The sequence below is a fragment of the Ischnura elegans genome, chromosome 1 (assembly GCF_921293095.1).
Source record: "Ischnura elegans chromosome 1, ioIscEleg1.1, whole genome shotgun sequence".
NCBI classification, from domain to species: Eukaryota; Metazoa; Arthropoda; class Insecta; order Odonata; family Coenagrionidae; genus Ischnura; species Ischnura elegans.
In genome coordinates this window covers 159147661-159172827 of record NC_060246.1, presented here as the reverse complement: position 1 = coordinate 159172827, position 25167 = coordinate 159147661, and the positions used below count along the sequence as shown (strand labels likewise).

The window sequence follows — 25167 nt, the reverse complement described above, 5'->3', positions numbered from 1 at the left end:
TAACTGATTTGTATTAATAATTTTTATCAACAAGTATTGTATTTATTCTATTTCACAACAATTTCTGCAGCAAATACCGGAGAAAACGGAAAATAGCCCCTGTAAAGTAGGCAAAATGCCTTACATCCTAGCCGAAAATGTTTAAACGCGTTTCGGCAGGGTCAAATATTGTGCAATCGAGCCGAATTTTTTTGTGGGTCGTTTATACATGAAATTGCACCATAAAATGAAGTCGCCCCACAAACTTTCAAAAAAAAGTTTTTTTTGGGCCACCCTAACCGTAACCATCCCTGTTCCTCGGCAGACAGAAGCTACCTTTTGTGCAGACGACTATATTTTTTATCTGACTCTACACTCATGGTCTTATCAGCTGACACACTTATGCTTATGGAAGCATTCACCATGAAGGCCTTATTTGTAGTTTCCGCACATAGTTCTGGATCTTTTTCTTTATTCTATTCCCTTTTCCCCTTTTACACTGCACACACAACAGTCCTTTTCTTTTTTATTTGGCAATTTTATAAGTTTTTCGATATATGTCTCTGATGATACTGGTTCCATATCTCGGTTTTGCTTTTCTTGAAGCCTTTCGCTGCCTAGTTCCTCAATTATGCTGATAGTGAAATGCTGGACAAAGCCCTTTTTCCAGGTGCCAAGTTTTCTTTGTATAGTGTGGAAGACTTCATTGCAATACACAAAAAATATTGAAACATCTTTTTCCAATATTTTACTCTACGTCTTTCATCAAGATAAGTATAAAGCATCATATCTGACGTATTGATTCCTCACATATAGTCATTATGGGATTGAACAATTGAAGAACCTCTTCCTGAGTAAACGTTCATCTAACCTCGCCGGGTAGGTGAACGTTTACTCAGTTTTGCTTTGCATCTCGTCGAAAGAAGAATCATAGGAAATTGCTGAATCTTTTTTTCCCTCACAGCAGTGGCAAGAATATGGCCACTACGGTAGTAACGCTGCTCTCCTACTTGAAATTTTTCTTTTATTTCTAATGGAATAAATTTCCTATTTCTTCGAATAGGTGTTCTACTCTAGTGAAAGTTCAAACGTTTCGTTTCATTCAAATTCTTCATCACACGTCATTTGTGGCCTTCCTCAAATGCATGAACAATTTTAACAATATTGATATACCCTCCCGACAAAAACCAAAGGCACCAACCAATATCAAACATTTGTCTTTTGCCATCACAATCCATGTATGATGTCTTGATGGAGTGACGTGCTTATGCCCAGCTGAATCAGTTTTTATGTAAGAATGTGGATAGGGATTCCCTGTTTTGGGGCCACCTCACCCATCTTCATCAGCCGAAACCTCAATCTTCGACAGCACTTTGTGTTTGGAGGTTGGCTCATGTTGCAAGAGGTCTCGGTCGATGGCGGAAACATGAGTGCCTGAGCTGTGCTACTGATGGCACCTGATAGGAAAATGATAAGGCCAAGTTTTGGAAGGACTTAGGTCCTTTGGAATGACTTCTGTCCAATATGATTGCAAAAACAAAACAGTGAATGTTAAATCCGTACACCGATGCCAGTCACATCATAACGGATTACTCAAAAACCTCTGTCATTTATGATTTAGGGCCAAAAATATTGGCACTTGTTCATTATGAGGGTCTCATTTTCAGAGAATGGCATTTTTTTTAACCCTTCTGCTGCGGAAAATGTATTTGTACAAGTTTACTGAACACTGAGGAAAAATACAATTCAAAATTCAACCATCTCTAATTATGCAATCTCCTCAGCACTTTTTTGTTTGTGACCCATAATCTTTCTTTTATGAATGGTAATCAATTCAATCATTAGCACAAATCTGCTCAAATAATGCTCACAGCAAAACAGAGAACTTAAAGCTCAAAGGGAGAGTACAGATTAAATCATGGCCAAAAGAATGAACAATCAATGCTCCCCTCACTAAAATACATTTTCAGAGAAGTAAACAAATCAATAGACTTTCCTTTATGTAAGCAAGGGATATACCTATTAAAGTGTTCTCATTATTAGGAATAAGTATGAATGATCAATAAACCTGAGTCAAGAAGGAAAGACGACTTGTTACAGCTGCAAAATAGAGATGATTGCATCGAGGAAATCATCTTGCACACCCCACAACAGTTCTTGTGGACACTGCTGATGAAGAACTCTCCATAACGTGGGCTCCTACATGAATAAAGTACATCAATAAAAATATATATACACATATATTACAGACAAAAGAGTTGAAATACAAATGAAGTTTCCCATTACAAAAATATGTAAGATTTCGCCACAAAAGGCAAAATAATGGATCTTCTTAAAAATATGCAAGGCTGTTAATTTTACCTGCCAACGGAGGATCCCATTAGTGATTATGAAAGTATAATGAAAATAATATAATAGTCTTTATGTATTTCCATTTGGTCTTAGAGACATTGGAAGGTGGCAAATTAAAAATATATCTCATTACATTAGAGAGAAACATAAATAATCATTTGTAGCAAGGTTTACGGGCTGACCCCCGAGTCGATTCATCATCATGACGACAGTTTCACCGGCATTGCAGCTGGAAAATTCAGGTTCGAAGTGTTTGATGCAGGTTTTTGTCCGTCTTAGCCTTGGTTTTGGCTGAGTGCGTTCTGATTGTTCCTTTTGGGTAACAGTCTCTTTCAGGCGTTTGAGAGCAAATAGCTGTCCTCCCTGGTGAATGTGGATGTTTTCGTTATTTCGATGGCCTCTCGTATGAGTCGAGGAAAGTAATGCTTCTCTCTAGCGATGATTTTTTCATTTTCAAAGTCCACATTGTGTGTTGGTCCTTCCCATACGTGCTCGGCGATGGCGGATAACCGAAACTCTATTTTTGGTGAACCTTAGGTGTTCTTGCATTCTGCATTTCACGGCTTTTGATGTTTGGCCAATGTATGAGTCTCCGCCAGAGCTCTTAACTTCATATATTCCGCTTTGGATATTCATGGGCATGCGGTCCTTGGCCTTGCATAGGAGGTTGGATGTCTTCATGACACAGCGAAAACGTGTCACTATATTATGTTTCCCAAGAATTCTTGCGATTTTTTCCAATGTCCTGGGTACATAAGGAATTAAGGCATAATTGGAGCTTTTCTTCTCTTCTACATCCCGCTCCGTATTCCCAACGGTCCTTTTTTGGGCCAGTTCTTTGTGCTTCTTCTCTTACTGGGTGACCATATTGTCAATAGTGTTGACAGAGAAGTCATTTTTCCTGAAGGCGTTGATGATGTGGCGTTTCTTTTTCTCGTTGGAGTCTCCGTTGTAAGTCGAAAAAGCACGTTGGCAAAGAGTACTAAAGGTGGCTCTCTTCTGCTGTGGGTGGTGGTGGGAGTTGGCATTCAGGTAATGACCTGTGTGCATTGGCTTACGGTACACAGAGTGGCCAAGCCTTCAGTTCTGATTCTTGGAGACGAGTACATCCAGGAAGGGTAACCGTCCATTTTATTCGACCTCCATGGTGAGGTCGATGGAGGAGTATTGGTTGTTCAAGTGCCATAAGAAACTGTTCAGTTTGGACTTTTACAAGAAACAACAAACTTTCTAAATCAATAAGAGGAAACTGGAACTTCTCCAAGCATTTCATGTTGATTGCTTCGATGGTTCCTTCAATGGATGCTCTCATTTGCTGCATAGTTGTAGACAGAGCTGCCAGCTGTTCTTTTATGTCAGCCACATCTACAGTCACCGTGGCCCAAATCTCTTCCAATTCTTTAAGTATCTTATTCAAATCATCTGAAATACAAAAAAGTATATTAATTTTAAGTATACTTTCAAGCAAACCCTAGGAAGAAAAAATCATGAGATGTGGCAATCATGTCGTGATATAATGATAGTACACAAAAGTTTTCTTTCTAGGAGATATTTTATCTTTCTCTCGTTCCAAGCCAGATGCTGATGGCTGAGACTGTAATGAAAATAAATAGTTGGAAACTTGTGCACGGAGGAGCATCATCAAGAAAGGACTTCATATATAATTCACAACCTTATTTAGACACACTATTTTATAATGAGCATCATCTCTGGGTTTCCTGCTCAGCAGAGGTGGCTCTTCAATCATTGGACCTTCAACCAATAATTTCCAAGCGGTTCATTGGGATTTCCATTTTAGGCTGCATCTCGATAACTCAATTTCCAGTTCCTTGATAATTATGTAGTCATCTTTAGAGGTCTATCAGTTAAATTAAATTTGTGAGATGCGATAAACTATTAACATGATATAGAGATATTACACAAAAGTATTCTTACTAGGAGCTCTTTTAGATTTTCGCTCCAACCCAGATACTGATGGCTGAGTCTGTTATTCATTGCTATAAATTAGTTCACCCAGCAATACAAAGAAAATATTACATAAATAATAAGCAAACTCATTGAGAGATACCTTTTTAGATTGAGCATCAAGTTTAAGTTTCTTGCTCAGCACAGGTGGCTCTTCAATCGTTGGACCTTCTTCCAAATCCCAAGATTCTCCCAGTGAAGTATCTTTTTTTTGCTGCAACTCAATATCTCTTTTCCCCCACCTTGCTTGCTTGCTATGAACATCTCTAAATTCGATTCATCACGTATGCTAGAGTCTATTTCTAGTTTTTTAGGAATTGCATAGTCATCTGTAAAGGTCAATTTATTGCATTAAATTCCTTGGCTATCAATTTTTACAAAATATTTTACACCAGCTTGTATAATGGAGAACGATACTTAAGAAAGATGATCAAATTTGGCACTGATGATATCATTTAAGTAGATGTATGCACCTATTTTTGGAGAGAGATATCTCAGGAATAGTTTTTCCCATGAATTGTCCGGCTTAAGAACATTCATCAATGCTTTATTCAGCTGAGACATCCCCCAAGTGAATTGGCTAAAAGTGCAGTGGCTTTGCTAATCATCTGATTCGTGGTCGTTTACGCTCACTCCTTGATGCTCCACTTTTCTCCCCTTTCGACTCTCCCGACCGCCTCCTCTATCTCCAGCTCCATAAAACCACTTCATAATGACTGTTGCTGCCTGTTTTTAGACAGCAGCATGGCCATTTGCTTCCTCTGCAACTGTGTTGTGATAAAGGAAACACAGTGAAAAATTGTTAAAAAAAACGATACAGAATTACCAAATACCCTAATTCAAAATGAAAATTCATTCTTATATGATTGACAACTACAGAGTCAACAGTGATTTCTGATCAGTCATTATCTATTTTTACAACAACATATTAAATGAATAACTTACTACTTGATTACTTACACCCAACACTTGCCCAAATTTAGTGGACATCACTATAATCAATAGGATACCCTAAATATGAAATCTACTAACCATGGATGATCTAATCTCGCAGTTTTCTATCAAAAGAACCTCCACTTCTTCCATATTTTCCCAGCTATTCATCGGGAGAAATGTTGGCTTTTCAGCCACAGGCTCCTTAATATTATCAGGCTTCTTAACTTTTAAAGCATATTCAATTAAAGAAATCCTTCCATGCGTATTGTCCAGCGTGGAATTTACGTCATCGATGCACCTACGCACATCTTGAATGGATGCTGAAAGGGGGTATACATGTGTCATCACAGGCATTACATCCACAAGTACGTTATTTGCATTCTGGCTATTTAAATTCACAATCAAAGAGAAAAATATGAATCTTAAGCTATTTATACCAACGTATGTACTTACGTCTGATCACACTAATGATTCGCTCAACTTGATGTTCTGATAAACCTGAGCTGGTCGTTGTGCTGTTGGTGCCACTACCTGAAGATCCAGGTCTTGATGAGTAGCTTAAAAATAATTAAAACGGATGATTTCCTGCAAAAATATATTTAAGAAGTTTTCTTTATACAAAAAAGCAATACATTGGAGTGTGGTTACTTGGAGATGACTTATCATTCCACGAACTTTTTTGATCCCAGTGGGCTCGTGGGACAAATCCTCCTCAGCATTATCATACATAAAATCTAGATGCTAATGTGCACAATGTTTCCTCTTCAAGTTCTCACTTGTACACTCAACCTCACTATCAGAAAAGTTTGTCAACACACTGTCCGAACAATGTCTCAATGTCCTGTGATGCACTAAGATATGAGTCATTGCTGAATTTTACCACTGCCTTACATTGGGTACATCTATCTTTATTAATTGACACTTCGCCTTTTATTAGTTTTTGCTCAGCAGTTTAACTTTTGATGTAATCTGGGTAATTTACTATAAATATCCCCTCTGAAATAAATATCCACTCTCGCTGAACCAAATTTGTAGATGGACTCCCATCCTCATCTAAGTCGTCTTGAAACTCAGGGACAACATATACTGCCCTAAAACTTTTGTTCCAAATATTTATTCGGACTAAAGAGTCTTCAAAAATATTAATGAAAACATTTTGCAATTGCAACATTACCTACATACTACTACAATAACATAACATTAACTGGTCCATAAAGTGAAATTTTGAAATAAATGATGAGTAGCTGTGGTCTGTGCCCCTGAAGTTAAAGTACAAATAAGTAAATATTCAGACCCCTTAATAATCTATTCTGTAATAATTCTGTTTTCACATAGGTATGAGTGCAAATTTATTCTTGCATGGCAGTAACACCCCTTTACATTTGATTTCATTAAATTGAAATCATTTGGAGTTGTGCAATCATCTAAATTATGAAAAACATAAATTCTGAAAATCAGTGGCATAGTCAAACAATGAGCGAGGGGTTCTGAGAACTTGACCGTGGACTGCAATATTTCCATTCACTGCTGAGAAGTGTAAAATTTTCAGGGCTTCATTTGTCTTCAAAATGATGTAACCATCCTTTCCATTATTGCAAAATATCCATCCTTTGAATAAAATTTTTCCACTATTATTCAAGTCCTGAATATAGCTGAATCTATCACCTCAGTCTGATTTAACCACTTTTTTTGTTGGCACTGTAAGGCTTTCGTAATTCCTCAAGCAAATTTGTTTAGGAGCGGGTAATGGTTCGCTGACTTTTTAAATAAGGTGTGCAAAATATTTTCTAATGGAAATGTGGAGAAGTTATCTAGGACTCCATAATCTTAAACGCAATCGGTCAGTTGTATGACCGAATGAAAATTTTGGGTTATGATTTCCTTTCCATAGAGTTGGCATGTATTCTGAGCCCAAACACTAAGTATACCTACTCTCAGCATACTCGTGTGCTATGGTATTTGAAAGAGGAAATTTGCGCCATGAGGAAAGAGTATGGAAGTAAGGGTGGAGAGAAATCCGGCATCGGCATAAGCCTGCTCTCAACGAAAGGCGCCAAGAGGACCACGGTTTAATGTCCCATCCAACGGTCAGCATACTCAATGTCCTGTGAGCATATTTCTTCATGGACATGGACTATTCTCTTCTTCTCTATAATAATTCCATAATAAAGCAGAAAATGTCTATATTCTGTTGCCTTCCAGTAGTCTAAGTCATCAAGGGATCTGGGTTTTCTATTGAAATCTGATGGCCAATGTTTAGCAAATGCTGTGATTTGTTGACTCACAACTCTCCATTGGAAGGAAGGCAACACTGATTTTCTAAATTTTTTCTTCCTCGCCAAACTTCGATTAATTTGTTGGTAACACCAAGATGAACAGCATGCTTACAATCGATTGAAAACTGTTTGATCATGTCCAAAGGAAGATCAGTAAGGGGGACACTCCAGCATGATGTGCCTTGTCTTCGTGTGCCCTTAAACTATTATCATTCGTCATTGCTGCAATCAGAAACATTTTCACCTGATAAGAGGGATGAAATTGATGTAACTTCACTCTTTTGAGGTGAGTTCGAAGAGCTAGATTTTGAAATTTTACTTCGAGAAGAGTTACTGGGGCCTTCAGTGAGATGCTTGTGGCTTAATAGATCTTGTCCTTCGACCATTAGCCTTTCAATGAACTGGTGGTGCTTATTCACTTTGCATAGCTGTCTAATCCTTTTCCTTATTTTATCCATGATGAACACAGATAAGGCTACACTAAAATATGTCGGACAATAATTTGCCCTAGTTCTTCTAAATTACGCTTAAATATACTGCGACAACGAAAATTATATTTACTTGAGTGTCTGCAGGGTGCTCTTCTCCTTGAGATACGGATCAATTGAGGCTATCCACAATAGAAACCAATTAGTCACAGCATAAAATTTAAGGTGCAGGCAATGCTCATTGAATAAGTTTACATATGTAACTATTTTCTTTAAATAATTTGTATATTCATCAACAGTATATGTACAAGGTTTTTAAATAAGGTATCTTTTGAGATTCGGTTTAACACTAGAATGTGGGGAAGGTGTAATTCTGACTCCCATGTTCTTATATGCATGCTACGTTGCAGATAATTTTTTTGGCATACCCCAAGAATGCCGGGAGGGTGTAATTTTGACACCCATGTTCTGATATGCATGTTACTTTGCAGATAATTTTTTTTCTTAGTTGCTAGTGTTAAAGCGTCATCTTCATTGCAATATTTGTTTTCGGTGTCTTAATATTTTCAAAAAAAATAATGTTTTTTAATTAGTAAAAATATATTATGCAAAAAATTCTGTTTTCTTTTACTGCGGCATCTTTTTTTTGAATCTGGTTTTCGTCTTCCAATGTGGAAATTTGAATTTATAGATGAAAATTTGTAAACAATAAAATCAATTATGAATATTTAAGTGAAAAATTGTATAAAAGAAAACACAAACACTGTAAAAAACACAAAAAATCGAATACTTTTTTGTACCGACTTCCAAAAGGCTTTATCAGATTACAGATTCTTTACATTTCTTTTTCATATTCTGGAACTTTCGCACTGTTTTGGCCATGCATACTGACTTTTTACACAGCTTGCATAAACCAAAATTTCAGTTTTTATTGCATTTTATCTTAACTTGACAGTTTCTAGTCCATTCTAGTTCAATTTTGGGCGATATCTTAGAGTTGTCACTAATGGCAACATGTGGGCAAAGTGACCTTAGACTAAGTTCACATTCATTCATTCATTCATTCATTTTATTTGCTAAGAGATCAATTGCATTGATATAAGGCACGTCAAGAAAATTGCAATGTCCAATAATTACATAATATAAAAATACCTTAATTATATGTACAACTAGCTGACCCGGCGAACTTCGTGCCGCCTAACATTCAATGAACTTTTAGTTTAGTTGCACCATTTATAAATAAAGAGCGGCAGTATCGTTTTAATCATATTTGATTTATTATAAATTAAATGAGAAAATATTGATGAAATAAAAATTATACGCATTCAGTTGTTGGCTATTTGTGTTATTAACCGTAAAAAAATGTTTTTAGGTCCAAGTCCGTAGCATAAACTTGGCTCGTTCACGGGGCAGGTTAATGCAACGCTAGACCGACGCTTGACTGATGCTCAAAATAGTGCAAGAAAAGCCCCTATGAAGCAGCATTCGTATCAAATGACTTTAGGCACGCCAGTTATAGTATCTCTGTTTGGGAAAAAGGAAATGCGTAAACGTGCGGCATGCATAAACGCACCACGGTGTGCCCTACACATTCGGGTTTAATGTCTTGCGTCAAGCGCCTTCTGATAAACAACAGTTTTTGTTTTGTTATCAGGCGCAAGATGAAGCGGATGAAGCTAAATAAAAATAGCGAAGCGAAGCAGGGACGCAGCGAGGGGGTTTTTTGGGGGTTAAAACCCCCCCAAAAGCTCAGAGAACCTTTTTATAAAACATTTGGTTATTAATATTAGGGGGACGGATGAGTCACAAAATATCTAACTGTTCACACAGCCGAAAAACCTACCATTTTGAACCTTTCATCCTAGAAAAATGTCTGGGGAGGGCCCCCACACCTCTCGCTTACCTTGGCGAGTTTTCTATACCCTACAGACCCATCAGTATTAGCTGCGCCTATGCCTAATTCCTAGATGCGCCCTTGAAGCAAAGGAAGAAATACAGCGGATGGTTTACCAACTCGTAAACATACCACATATTATTTACCGAGAGAAAATCATGAGTTTTCATTGACCCATGAGAACAAACATCACAAAAACTGAAAGACTGACCATGCGATTTGTTAATCGTTATCACGAATTCTGTTCCATTTTTACGGCTGAGCTCACTGCCATTAGGATTGCTCTCCGATCCATTAAAAACAGTGTTGCGTCATTTATGATCTGCACAGATTCATACAGTGCTCTCCAATCCATATCTCTTTATTCTCCTTGTCACCCCAATATTTCAGGACATACAATGCACTCTGTTATCCCTGAGTAAAAAAGGGACCACTATAAGCTTCGCTTGGGTCCCTGGACATGTGGGCATACCAGGGAATGAGAAAGCAGATTCTGCAGCCAAAGATGCGCTCGGGTCTCCGGATACAGATTTTCAGTTAATTCCAGCGGAAGATTTAGGGAATGCCATGAGGGGTATGATTAGACAAAATTGGAAGACGCAATGGCTCGAAATCCAAAATAACAAACTTCGGGAAATTAAGCCCGTAATAACTGCGTGGCAGACCTCTATAAGAAATGTCCGCAGGGAGGAAGTGGTTTTAACACGCTTAAGAATTGGTCACTGCTTATTAACCCATTCATACCTCTTCACCGAAGAGAGAATACAGCCCCAATGCTTAAATTGCGATTGTCCACTAACAGTGCGACATATCCTGACGGACTGTGCAAGATATCGTACTGCACGGGTGAATCACAACCTCGGAGTCAACCTAGCTGAGGTACTTGGAGACACTCCCGAAAACATTTCCCGACTGATAGCATTCCTACACTCAACTCGACTTTTCAATAAAATATAAATGATACCTCTTGTAAATTATTGACACGTTAATTTCAGAACGGGCCTAATCCCCTTTATCAATACCAGTCAGTGAGTGGTGCAAAATGGCCTTAGCCGCCGACGCACCCTATAAAATAAACACTACTACTAGTTATCACGAATGCAACACGAATTGGATATTGAATATGTTTAAGCTCAAAAGGGCATATAAGTTGGGATCATGGAATCTTCGGATTGAGAACTTCCTCATCTTTGAATTTTCCTTTGAGTATAATGGCGTGAATCACTTTCATTATCAGTTTTTTTAATAACCAAACACGTTCTGTTGGATAGTTTTGGTTGGTTTAGGTTTCGAAAGATCATGAACACAGAGCCTACCTGTAGCTGTAAATAGTTCTGTGGTAAGCCAGGTACGTCCAAGGACTTTAAATATTCAGATAGATAGTTGGTGACTTCATCTTCGTTTATTACAAAGTTAAAAGATTTGAATTCATGCAGAGTACACGGACATTACTGATAATCAACAATTGCTTGGAGATTTGTTTACGCACACGGTAGTTATGTGTTTGTTGACAACTCAATTCGAGCTGAGCTTACCTCTAATTCAATTATTTTAATACTATTTTAAGATTACTTTAATATTTTTAACATATTTGAACATTTAAATGTTTTTTAATATTGTTAAAAAGATCAGTCAATACATCAGTAAAAACGAAAAAAAGTTAATTTTTTTGACCATCTTAACAATCAACTCCTAAAAACATATCTCTAACAATAAGATAAAGTTGAATTTTTTTGTGAACTTTTCCTATTTTTTAATGTCCTATATGTTATGCGGAGGTGAGTCGAATCCAAAGATCCTAATGTCACTAAAATCGGTGCCGCCGTTCTCGAGTTGTAAGTGTTCTAACTAACACGATTTTCGACTTTCTTTTATATATATAGATGAGATAATACAGTCATTCGACTCCCAAGTACTCATTTACGGAATAAAATAGGTTTTTAAGTAGAAAATCCCTTACTTTTCTTCTAAAAACACCGACAGTTTGAATTTCCTTCAATCCAGAGGGCAATCTGTTGTACAATTTTATACCCAAACGAGTCGATTGGGCGCTTGAATTCATCAAGCGGGTAATTAGGGGGGTGGGAACACAGTTGTGTCACATGTTTCCGAGTCATGTGCCCATAAGTGGTTCAAAAAGCGAAAGAAACACTCAAAATATCGTTTTGAATGATTGAAATATGCGGGCAATACGCTCATTCACTGTCAACAATACTTTAGACCTTCTTAGTAACCACGGTGATCAATGCTTCGGGAAACCGTTTTCATATGAATGAGTTACTCAATGTAGAAAAATATATAGTGTACGATAGATGAGCTTATGAAATGTAGCCAATTTTTCATATTTTAGCCCTTACCCTAGGATTGTATCGCCTCCATTTTTGATTTTTAACGTTTGAATACAGCAGACTTAATGAAATTAAATACATCATTATTAGAAAATAAACGAACAGAGACTAATGAAATGATTATCCGAATAAATATGTCTCGAATAATGAAGTAATGTTCGGATTTTACTGACGATTTATGTCCCTCAATGCTGTCATTTTTTTTATATCTAAGGAAGGTTTATAACAACAAAACGCATTGATTACAATAAATATATTAATACGGTTGTGAAACTTGAATTGGAGAAAGAACCGAAGAATGTTCAACTGTCCCCGTTGATGTTATATTCGGTAAGTAATAGCAATTCGATATATTTTACAAAAACGTAGATTCGATATGTGTCGAATGGGAGCTTAGAACGCAAATATATTTCATAAGTGCAGCATGAACAATGCTATAATAAACATATTCATAAAATTTCTTCGGTCTAGCATCAATAGTAATAAAGATACGCAAATTAGCATATTTGCTACCATAATAATAACGAATTGTCAAGTATACTCACACGTGAAAATATTAATTCGCAATCCTATTGATTTATCTTCCCGTTAGGTCATCTACCCTATATTTCATGGTCAAATACGCCCGCGGATGTAAAATCCTGCATGTTGTAGCAATTCGATATATTTTAAGAAAACGCTGAATCGATATATATCATTAGACACTACATTCAAAACATATTTCCATTGGGGTTTGTGAAGAATACCAGGATGTACACATTCGCCAAATTTCATTGGTCCAAAGGATATACGAATCAAGATATGCCAATTTGCGTATTTTCTATTATAATCGATTAGATTATTCGATTATACTGCATCTGTAATGTAAAATCCGCAATGCTTTTGATTTTAATTCCGGTCCATGGCCATTTAACATATCATTCCTGGTCAACTTTGCCCGTTGATGTAAATTCCGATGTGTTATAACAATTCCATATATTTTAAGAAAAAGCAGATTCGATATATATCGAATGAGAGACTACATACAAAAAATGTTCCCATTGGGCATTGTGAGGAATACCAATGTGTACCCATTCACCAAATTTCATAGGTTCAACGGAAAAACTATTGAAGTAATGCCAATTTGCATATTTGCTACAATAATCGATTCGATCTTTCGATTAAACTTCCATCTGCACTGTAAAATCCACAATGCTGTATATTATAATTCCAGTTAATAGTCATCTACTCTATAATTCCTGGTCAACAATGCCTGTGGATGTAAAATCCTAAATTTTAAGGCAAATCGATATAATTTTGAAAATGAAGAATCGATATATATCGCATGTGAGACCATATAAAAAACATATTTCTATTGGGCATTGTGAGGAATATCATGATATACCCATTCCCAAAATTTCTTTGGTCCAACTTATATAGCAATCAAGTTATGCCAATTTGCGTATTTGCTATAATTATCGTATCGATCTTTCGATTATACTGACATCTGCACTGTAAAATCCGCAATGCTATTGGTTTAACTTCCAGTCTACGGGTATTTTCTATAGTCGATAGGCGCTTGATTTCATCAAGCGGTTTCGAAAGGGGGGTGGGAACATTTTTATGTCACGCGTGTTCGAGTATTGGGTCCATAAGTAGCTTAGAAAGGGAAAGAAAACACAATATCCTTTTAATAAATGAAATAGACGGAGGATACGCTCTTTCGCTCTCAACAATACTTAACGTCGTCTTAGTAACCACGATGATATAAGCGTTAAGACCGTTTTGAATAGAATATTTACGTAATGGAGAGAAATATAAAATTAACGACGGATGCACTTGTGAAATATCGCCGATTTTTGTATTTTGACCCTTGTCCTAGAATTATAGCTTTTCTCTTTCTGATTATGAAGATTTGAACCCAACATACTTTAAAAAATATAACAGCTTTTTTTTACTATCGGACTGAGACCAATTCAATGCACCAATACCCAGCCGATCAAGTTAATTTCGAAGACAGAAATCCAAAAAGCGCGGATCTATTAAATGTTACCACCTTTCAACCGAGAGAAGCTCAAACGCTCTGTCCTCAAAAATCCAGTATTCGCATATTCCTTGAGATTTATTTATAAAAATTCGACAATTCATACACATCATAACTGTTCATCTATTCATAAATATATGAGCGCGGAATAATGTGAAAGATAGCTATCGCCTGGCCTGTAAATTATTTTCACAAACAGCCATAAAATTAGCTATTCTAAAACCTGCTCTTATTTGTGAGGTGGGAGATGGCAATATGAACGCGAAATATCGGGACACAAAAGTATCACCATGCACGAAAGTTTTTTTTATTAACAATACACATGAAAATAGATATTCTAAAATATATTTTTATTATCACTGTATAGATGGCGCCACCAACGCAAATCAGCGTACCACGGCTTTCATAACAGGTCGCGCAAGATTTGTTCATAATCATTACATATTCACAGTAAATTATCTTCGCCGAATTGACTCAATTTTTAGTTATGGCATTCATTTGTCGTGACGCCTTACGCGAGCTTTATTAGATATCGATTCCCGAATACTTGAATCCCACATAGTGTAAAACATTCTTAAACAATGAATTACGTGAGGTTGTAGTCTCCCTAACCCCAAATTTCAGCGTTGGTAAAGAAGTATGCAACAGGCATAACATATAGGCCCTACGTATGCTAGAAAACGTGAGTAAATATTTTAATAGCAAACTATCCGTAATTTCGTGTGGTTAAATAACCACGGGAAAAAGCAACCCTAGTATATAATGGTCAGTATTACCGGTTACTATGATTAAAATTATTCCGCACATTTGGCAATCAATAATGCGACTGAAATGTTTGATGAAAGAATGAGTAAGAATGCGCCTTGAATATTGAATTTTTCATATTTCAATGATGCATAATGTAGTATGTAATTTTGAAAAGGAGATATATTATCAAAGGGAAATTAAAACTATTAAAAACAATCAAATATAAAAATATATAAATACAGTTAAGCATTTTGAAATGGTTTAATGTATGCAAACGTCATTGAAAGTAAAAAAAGAAGTCAATGTTTAAACCAAAATAATGAATTGGTTACGCTTACGTGTAGTAGAGTTGGTTTACCAGACATCAACAATCACTTCCAGCCTTAAGGTACGTTTTCCAAGGAGCGACTGTAGCGATGATCGCCGGGCGATGATCGCTGACCGATGATCGCTGGACGATGATCGCTGGTTAGCGGCCGCCTTGGTGTTTTCTTAAAAGCGACTGCGATTTTCTTCTGAAGCGAGAACCCAGTAGTCTCCAAACTCTTTACCTGTGCAAGTGCGTGAGAGCATGAGTAATAAAAAGAGGCGTATTCTAGCGTTTTTACTGAGTGAGGAAGAAGACGACGACGACATTGCAGAGAAAATCATTATTTCCAAGAGAAAGTCTGAGCATCAGATATATAAAACAAGGAGTGAAGAGGGATACTCACATATGCTGATCGAAAACCATTTGCGAGGAGACAGTGAGAAGTTTTGCGAATTTTTCCGTCTGAACCCCTCCCAGTTTAATTTTATTTTAAGCTTAATAGAGGATGACATAAGGAAGATAAATTGCAACAGACATCCCTATCCAATCAGACCTGATGAAAAGCTTGCACTTACTTTGAGGTAAGTCGGAAATTAATTCATGTTACATTTTGGAGTTGTTGACAAGAAATCTCTTCATTCTAAAATGATTTGGATACATAAAGTGGTTATTAAAATCAGTGCAACTACCTTAAAAACTGTAAGAATTCACACCCGCTCCTTCATAAATGTCATGCCTACCATAATCACTTGGTGAAGCTGGTAGAGAATTCCCACTAAGTGGAGTTAATCCACTAGTTGCTGGTGAGGGAGTGGAAAAGGTAGTGGACAAGGAAGGACTGGGAAGCTGACGCTCCACTTGCCTTCTCATTTCGGTCTCAAAATTAGAAACAAGCGTTAAAGTTTGTAATTTTATTTGGGTAATGAAATCTGGACTAAGTTTCTTAACTGTTTTAGCAATACTTTAAAAAAAATAAGTCCACTTCATCCTCTTCTTCCGCTAATAAACTTTCTATGATAGTTTTGCGTTCATGGTCCCTTTCTTTTAGGTGCATTAAAAAGTTATCCTTAGCACTTTTTTTCACTTTATTGGCTCCACCAACATTCACTCTGTCTGCCGAGTTCACCGAGGAACCAGATTCCCCACTTACGCATATTCCTTCGATCTGCTCACATTCAGGTTGGGGTTCACTTACTTCCCTCTCGGATGTGATTTCTACATCAGCCGTATCCTTTTCATTGGATATGGTCTTTCTGGGGGCCTCCGTTGATTGTAAGAAAGATAACTTTTCTTTTAGCTGCCACTTTTTTCTTTTCATATCGGGAGCAGCCGCTGAGCCTGTCGGTGACCTTGCTCTTTTTCTCCTGTCATAAGTGTCTTTAATGTTTTTCCATCGTTTTTTACAATCTGTCACTGAAAGAAGGAAAACATTTTATCAAGTATTGAATAAAGATTGTTGAAAAACAAAAGTATAATTATACTCTACTTTTCGCAGGTTTTTGGCGACTGGAGAGTCTTATCATTCTCTACGGTTTCAATTCCGAATATCTGCCGGTGAAATAAGCAAGATTGTTGCTTCTACATTGAGCGTCCTGAGAGAAAAGCTAATGCCATTGTATTTGCCACCGTTATCGCCTGAAGAAGTATTAAGTAAAACAGATCAGTTCTACCAAAGATGGAATTTTCCAAATTGTGCGGGTGCTATAGATGGAAAGCACATTCGGATTGTCTGTCCTAGTAAGACTGGTTCCCTTTTCTTCAATTATAAGGGCTATTTTTCCATCGTTCTGCTGGCTTTGGTTGACGCCAACTATAAGTTCATGTACATTGATGTTGGCTCCTACGGAAAGGAAGGTGATAGCGGAATTTTTGATAGGTCAGACATTGGGAAAAAAATTGCTACTGGGTCCCTGCTTCCTTTGCCGCGTAAACTACCTAATTCTGATAAGGTACTTCCATGTGTGTTAGTTGGTGATGAAGCCTTCAGATTACATACAAATATGATGAGACCCTACCCAAGAACTGATGCAGCAGCTAACGAGCGAAAAGCTATTTTCAATTACAGGCTTAGCCGTGCTCGTCGAGTTTCCGAAAACGCTTTTGGATTGTTGTCCCAAACCTTCAGGATTTTTTACACTCCCATTCATTTACTACCTTCACGAGTTGATGACGCCATCATCGTTTCTTGCTGCTTACACAACCTGCTAAGAGATGACTTCATTTCATCACATGGAAAAACCAACTGTGATTTTGAACCGGCAAAAGATTTGCCTTGTCAAAATCTAATTAGTTTGGCTGGCACTGGAGGTTTTGCAAATCAAGAAGGTTTTTCTGTGAGAGATTCTTTTGCAGACTACTTTATTGGAGAGGGCAGTGTAGGATGGCAAAACCATCATGTGAACAGAACGGACAAAAATTAATGCCCTCCAATTTTTTAATGTTATTTTTAAATGATTTAAGTAGTATTATTGATAAATTTAAAGCATACATAAAGCACTCGGAGAAATTACTTCGATCCATTTAAAATATGTCAGCCAAGGCGTTAGATACAGGTAAAATGAAATCACTTGAGGTCGCAAGAGAAATTTTGTAATTTGTGGATGTATTGCTCGTAAAAATTCAAAATGCTTATAGTCTATTATTCATATGGAGAGAAAAAATATTATGAATGTATTATTATGAATAAAGAATTACCAAATCATCAAATTTCTCATTTATAATATGCCATCGAAATGCAAGTAAAGTGTTGCCCACGGAGCTATCGGATTCCTACTGAAAGCGGTGCTGAAATTATGCAAAATTACCCTTTGGAAACTTTGCCTTGATATGAAACAAAGCCCTTACCACTGAAGTTATTATCCACCAGTCCCAAGTTAGCAATTAATTAAATATTGTATTATATTAGTGAAGCCAATTGCCGATTAGGAATTACGTAGTAGGTATTTAATGACAGCTTATATCCACACTCGTGCTAGAAGAAACCCGGCGCAGTTACACATCTACAGTCGAAGAAAATTTTCTTTTTGCCGTGCAGCTAAGAATCCAAGGTCATAGACTAAAAGAGTCCGTAACTTATTAGGAGTATATCTATGGGAATTCTTAGAATCTCATCCAGGAGACGGGATTAAGCTAATAGTTATCAAATATGTTTACTGAGTTGCAGCAAAGGAACTTCATTAGTCTCATTCATAACTACACTTGGTGGTCATTATCAACTGGAATCAATCGTAATTATAGCATCCAAAAAATGTTAAATGGCATAATATAATAATTAAAAAATTCTGCAATCTGGTGAAAGAATAGTCATTATCTAACAAATCGAAAAGATGATCTGAAAATGGTTAACGAACTAGATCTGTTCAAGAAATAGCAGATACAAACTCAAGGAAATTTTAGATTGTGATGAACTCACCTGGTCTTCTTACATATTCTGCGATCTCTTTCCAAATATTGTCTTTCACACGTATGTCCCGGTATAGTGGATGGTGCAAATCATACAGTGCTGGATGGTCTCTCACCTTTTCAGTCAACTTTTCGTCTTCTTCCGATGAAAAATTCAATTTTGTGGTGCTGCACGCCATGATATCACTTCATTCACCGGCAAATAATCGCTGGCGACTGCGATTCCTACCCCTCTCTGGGCAGGATACCATAATCGCCCAGCGATCAAAGTAAGCGACTCCCGCAATAGTCGCGTGTTGGAAAATGGTTACATTGTAGAGCAACGTATGCAGGCTGTCGCGATCATCGCTCAGCGATCATCGCCCGGCGATCATCGCTATAGTCGCTCCTTGGAAAACGTACCTTTAGCAACCACTTCGAAATCCTGAATGAAATCGTACGTAAAAACGATATGAGTGTATCGCCATTTACTTTACATTGAAATTAAATGTCGATATAAAATGAAAACTATGGTTGCCATGGAGCCCCAATTATAAAGAAACATTTATATTGCCAGTCAGGTACTACCCTGAAAATTACGGACAGGTACAGTCAATAGCAAAGGAGAAAATGAGACCTATCGATATAAATTCATATCGATATATTTTCATAAGGAACAGTTACCCATCAAAATTATTTACATGTGTGCATAGAGCTTTTCTTTCTTACCAAACTATTAAAATTTATATCCCCGTAACTATATAAATAACTCAGAAAAAGGGATATATCGAATGCACACTTCCATCGATGATAACATCGGCTTTAATCATCGGATCGGCTTGATTTAACTTTTATCGGATAAAACACATTAGAAGTTGTATTGTGTATGATTTTCATATTCAAAACTTGATTAACACCAAAGTTATTAGCGATTTAAGCGTAACTAAGGAGATTAGTATCGATATAACTCGCACATGAATCGATCGAGTGAAATGGTCATCATTGCAAAAGTTGACCTTATTGATAAAAGTATTACCCTGAAAATTTCATTCATCTAGCTTGAATGGTTGATAAGATATTCAAGATTGTATGCTCCACAAAAAAATGGCGACAATGATTTTTCGCGTGCAGGATATTTTTCGGAATTTTATTATGAATTAACAAAGATGGTTACGGGAAAAGTAAGGTAGATCGTGAGGGTACGAAGTACCCTCTACGGTTTTTCTAGGAGATTCCAAATTTTCATATGGCACATGTCTCAACGCCGAAATCCGAGTTTGAAAATTCGCCCTTCACGACAATGTAAAATCGAAATCGTTTATTCCTCGGAATTGTTTCGACTTATGAAAATTCCAAGATAACCAAAAAATCAGCCAAAAAATTCTCTACCTTATAAGTCAAGGAAAATGTCGTACGATTATTGCAAGTTGGTCAAAAAAATTCCTTAACTTTTTCCATAAGAAAAGCATAGAAAACGTTCAAAAAATAATAAAAAATACTAAATATCAATTTGTGTCAATGACAACCACATCAAAAAATCGACCAAAAAATCTTGTTTACGTCCATTGAATATCATGTTCCTCAGACGTTTAAAAATACAAAATAAAAGCGAAAAAGTTTTAGTCCCATAAGGCTCCCATGTTAATTCAAGTCGACATATCTCGAAAACTAATCGACTTTTTCAAGTTTTAAGATTTTTCCTCCCGATGATTTTTTTTTTACTTTTACGTCCAATAAGCCACACACCCACACATATCACCGTTTGGGCTGTGAATTTTGATGAATCAGTAAGTGGTTAACCAATTTGCCATCTTATATTAGCTTAATTAGCTTAATTAATATTCCGGACCCAAGGAAACCCCTTTGGTTCTAGCGTGTGGTGTATGGAAATTGTCCTTGCCTTAAGTGCCATGATTATGGGTATTTGAGTTTTTAACAAAGATGAAATAATTGCATTTTACACAGGTAACTAAGGCTAATACATACATACATGGAAGTGAAAGTATACCAAGTCTTTTGAATATTTGGCGACAGTGAGCCCTTTAGTGTTCTTTACCAATTAGACGCACAATTCTCTTTTGTATCACAAAAATCTTTACAGCCTGGCCTGATGATCCCCAGAACGCAATTGTCTGCACCACTCTGGAGTCAAACTCTCCATAATACAATGCTAGCAGCACCTCAAGTGACACTAGCTCTAATAGTCCTTATCAAAAAACAAAGAGAACTGAACTTACTTACTAGATTATTCACCTGTGGCTCCCAAGGAAGATGTTTGTCTAATATAACCTTTCACTCACATCAAAATAGTTTTTTTTTAACCATGCCAATGTGCACCAAATGCATATATTGCAATGGAATTTGAAAAACGATGGCAAAATTGAGGAAGGAGCATAAAGGCGAATCACCCACATGGTATTCTTCTTGATGAGCTTTTAGCCTGAGGCTTTCATCAGGTCTTCTGGCACTGTCTCTTTCTCAAGTAACTCATTCTCTTGCTTTGAAAGTAATAATAATAATAATAATATTTGATTTACTGTTGGCTATACAAGTATAACATAGGATTTCGTCAAAAAAGGAAGAAAAGTTTATACAAAAGTTACATAGAAATTACAAAGAAGAGATAAGCCGTTAAATACATACATAATTATATTAATTTGTCATTAAGATACTCATCAATGCTGTAATAGCATTTTTTAAGTAGCAGTTCTTTTAGCTTATTTTTTAAAGTATTATCACTCACTGCACATTTTATTGGATTTGGGACTTTATTATAAACCATAGAGGCTGAGTGGTGAGGACCTTTTCTGCTTACATTTAAAGGCTGATTATTCAGATGGACATTGTCTTTACCATGTCTCTCGCGGTTATGGATTGACGAGTTGGGCATAAACAGGTGCCTATTGTTTCTCACAAAAGTACAGCAATTCAAGATACAAACACAGGGGAGGGTAAGTATTTTAAGTTCTTTGAATAGAGGTCTTCCTGGGGTCCTAATTGAGACCCTTAGCATACTCTTGATAGCCCTCTTTTGTATTGAAAATGCCTTGATTGCAGCGCTATTATTACCCCAAAATAGAATTCCATAAACTAAAAAAGAATGGATTTTGGCGAAGTAGATGAGACTTAGAATCTGAATTGAGGTAGTTGGGGCAAGTTTCCCGATCATGTAGATCCCAGTATTCATTTTAATGATTAATTTGGTTATCTGAGGCTGCCAGTCTAGGTTCATATTGAGATATAAACCGAGAAATTTAGTGGTGTCACTGTGAAGTATAGTGATATTTGAGTCTGTTCTGAGAAGAGGGCTTTGAATTGCTGGATTTATTTTATTATGAAAATGAATGAAGCATGTTTTGTTTTCATTAACCTGGATCCGCCCAAAATATATTTTTTAGATTGATAATTGATATTATTGGGGAAAGCTAAGGATCTCATTTTTACTACATTCTGAAAATATTACATTGATCGGTGGTGTAGTTTCCGAGATACAGGCTGTGACATAAATGTCACATTGGGCGGATCTGTTGTCTATTGGTGCTAGGTAATATGTATCAAGAAAAAGCAAATATTTTTCGCATTTGAGCTGCAGAGTTCACTTAAATGATAAAAAACATTTATTTTGTACATATTATTATTTACGTACTCTATTTTCAAGCTTTTGTTTAAATTTAAAGTAAATTATTGAAAATTTAGCAGTAATTTTCAGAGTTCCATTGCCCCCGATTCATACATTTTTTGATGTGAAGAGTGATGTTTTATGGTGTACAAATTTTCTGGATTTTTTCAATGTTATTTCACAAATAAAGGGTATATTTAAATACATAATGTTTATACTATAAACCTTCAAATACACAGGGGTGCCGACTTACAAAAAATATTGGGGGGGCCCAAACTGGGGACCTTGCTCCGGTAAATTTTATAAGTAGTGAATTTTAAGTTTTTAAGCATTTTAGAAGAGTCATATGATCAACATTAGTACCCTGATCACTCGAATCTCCATACCTGGACACTCCGGGGAAACTCGACAAGCCTTGCACATTTTTTCTTCACATCTGTAACGAATTTTTGGGGGGGCTCGGGCCCCCTCAGGCTCCATGGAGTCGGCACAACTGCAAATACACATCAAGTAAAATTATTTTATATCTATGGAAAGTTTTCGTCAGGAGCGTAATGAAATTACAGAACCTTGAATTGACGCAATCAGTGGATTTGTTGCAGGTAAATTTAAATAATATTTTGAATCAATTTGTTTCAAATAAACTAAAGATTGATTTAGAGTTGAATGCCGGCATATATGTACCATTTTGAGTGGTAAGCAGAAAAGCAATATTTGTCCGTATTACATGTATCGCATGCAGTGCGGTTGACGAAAGTGCAATATTCTCCATCAAGGCGACACCATATTTTATTTAGTATAACAGGGACTAAATGATCATTAGCATCGTAACATATTTCATTGTCTGCCTCTGTTGAAAATAAAGTAGTACGGCGGCTATACTTGGCTTTGCATCGATATATGGCCAGTTATGTGTGCACTATTACACGCCTGAACTCTAATTGTGACATGCAAGGACCAGATTTCGCTTGTGAACAGATTGTGATCAGCTTCAGATTGTGAACAGACATCCAAAAGCCAAGGAAAAATATTCTACCACCACCACCAAAACTTATTGTCTTCCGCCGCATGCAAGGATGGATACCAAAATACGCATTCATACTCCTGCCAAAAGAGAGTATTCTCAGTGGGAAAAATCCCCTGACACGTTCTTTCAATTTAGTGATCTACGGGCGCAGCTCCCACAATTTGTCTTTCATGTCGGGCATTGTATTGTCTGCACAGTAGAGGTATTTACTTATCAAAAGGAACCTATTCCTTTGCTTGGCTACGGCAAGCATTGAGTTATGAACATCCCCAGAATCTTCCCAGTAGCGTCGCTTGGATGGAACCCTGTTACCAACCCATAACAGTAAAATTCCTATGAAAGTTTTCATCTCCTCTATACTGATACTAGGAGATGAAAAAACAATAGACATACACGGAAAAAAAAGTTTAGTTAGAACTATCGAATTCTGATGAAATTTATCAAACTTTTGGGTTCATATGGCACATTGAAAAATTCAGTAATTATTACCAAACCAGTTTGATAAATTCTATCAAACTGATTTGGTAATTGTTACCGAAATGGCCACAGCAGTTCGATAAAAACTATCAAAATCGAAAGGGCAATAAAATCGACGTAGCGTGCACATGTGAAAGATTTTCAACCCAGAAAACACTATTATGATTGAAAATAATAAAATTACGAGTTTGGCGTAAGTTTCTGCAAAAAAAATACAAAAAAAAGTGGAAAAATAACAAGCGTGCAAGAAGCATTGAAGCAGGGCCCTACGCGTGGCAGCAACGGACTCTAACAACTAGTCTAAATCGGTTGTCATAATAATTGCTAACTTAAACGCTGTAATATATTATTATTGTAAGTATTTAACCTTTGTTTTGATATGTGAATAAGGTGTGACTACAGTTTCCCTTTGTATGCTTAAGAGGAATACTTGATGCACACAATTGCATTACGTAGTTACTCCATATGAATATCTAGTGCAGATGCGCAAGAAAACTTTATTTGCAGGCTTATTACATCGACATATAGATGGCTTTAACGTGCTGGGTGATATCCTTAGCATGGATTGGGTCTAGTATCACGGCTTTTATCACATGTTATTAAACATGATCGCGAATGATTATACCTCAGGAATACCTCTAATTAAAGTTTTAATGTGTCGAAATACACAAACATCTCCTTACAGCTTTAATATCTATGATAATATGCGATTCAATCAATGTCTTTGATGCACCAGCTAACGGGTAGTATTGCAATTTAAAGCAGGAAAAAAACAGAAAAATGAACGTAAACAAAATTAAAACGTTATCGCCATCACAAATATTGAAAACAAAATTATTTCTACCAACTTATCTTTTATGTAAGGCCTGTTTAAGAATCTTTCAACTGCAAATGTGTATTGGTATAAACATATGAGGAACGATAGACCGTTCGATAGATTACGAAACACTTGGTAAATTCTATCAAACTAAATTTGCATAGCAATGTAGAGTTTGATTATTTTTACCGAACAGGCAATCACCTTCGTAAAATTAATCATAACTTCGATAAAAGTTATCAAACTCAGAATCGTATTGAATTAATTCGGTTATTTTTACGAAACTCTTCCGTACAATTGACCAAATTATGCAATACCAAAATGTTTGATGAAATATATCAAGAGCTCACGCTAGCGTTTGGTAAAATAAATCAAGTGCTTAATAATTTGCATCAAAGTTTAAGTATATTTAACAAAAATAATCCCTATCACACCAGTTCGATAGTTTTAATCAAATCTTTTTTTCCGTGTAGTTTAATTAGTATTAGTATTAGTATATTTTATTATCCGAAGACCAGATTACACTGATATAGGAGTCGTCAGGTACATAAAAAATATAACACAGGTACATAAAAAATATAACACAGG

At 36.4% G+C, this 25167-nt stretch overlaps 2 protein-coding genes across 2 annotated transcripts; one reads left to right on the top strand and one right to left on the bottom strand.

Moving 5' to 3' along the window:
* Positions 1 to 15354: 15354 nt before the first annotated feature.
* Positions 15355 to 18463, top strand: LOC124172650 (protein ANTAGONIST OF LIKE HETEROCHROMATIN PROTEIN 1-like). The gene is made up of 2 exons (XM_046552102.1): positions 15355 to 15839; positions 16754 to 18463. The coding sequence occupies exons 1-2, from the start codon at positions 15520 to 15522 to the stop codon at positions 17676 to 17678; spliced, it is 1245 nt and encodes a 414-aa protein (XP_046408058.1). The 5' UTR covers positions 15355 to 15519; the 3' UTR covers positions 17679 to 18463.
* Positions 15869 to 19040, bottom strand: LOC124172658 (transcription factor Adf-1-like). Its single transcript, XM_046552114.1, has 2 exons — positions 18671 to 19040; positions 15869 to 16671 (listed from the first exon to the last, which is right to left on the bottom strand). The coding sequence occupies exons 1-2, from the start codon at positions 18837 to 18839 to the stop codon at positions 16211 to 16213; spliced, it is 630 nt and encodes a 209-aa protein (XP_046408070.1). The 5' UTR covers positions 18840 to 19040; the 3' UTR covers positions 15869 to 16210.
* Positions 19041 to 25167: the final 6127 nt, after the last annotated feature.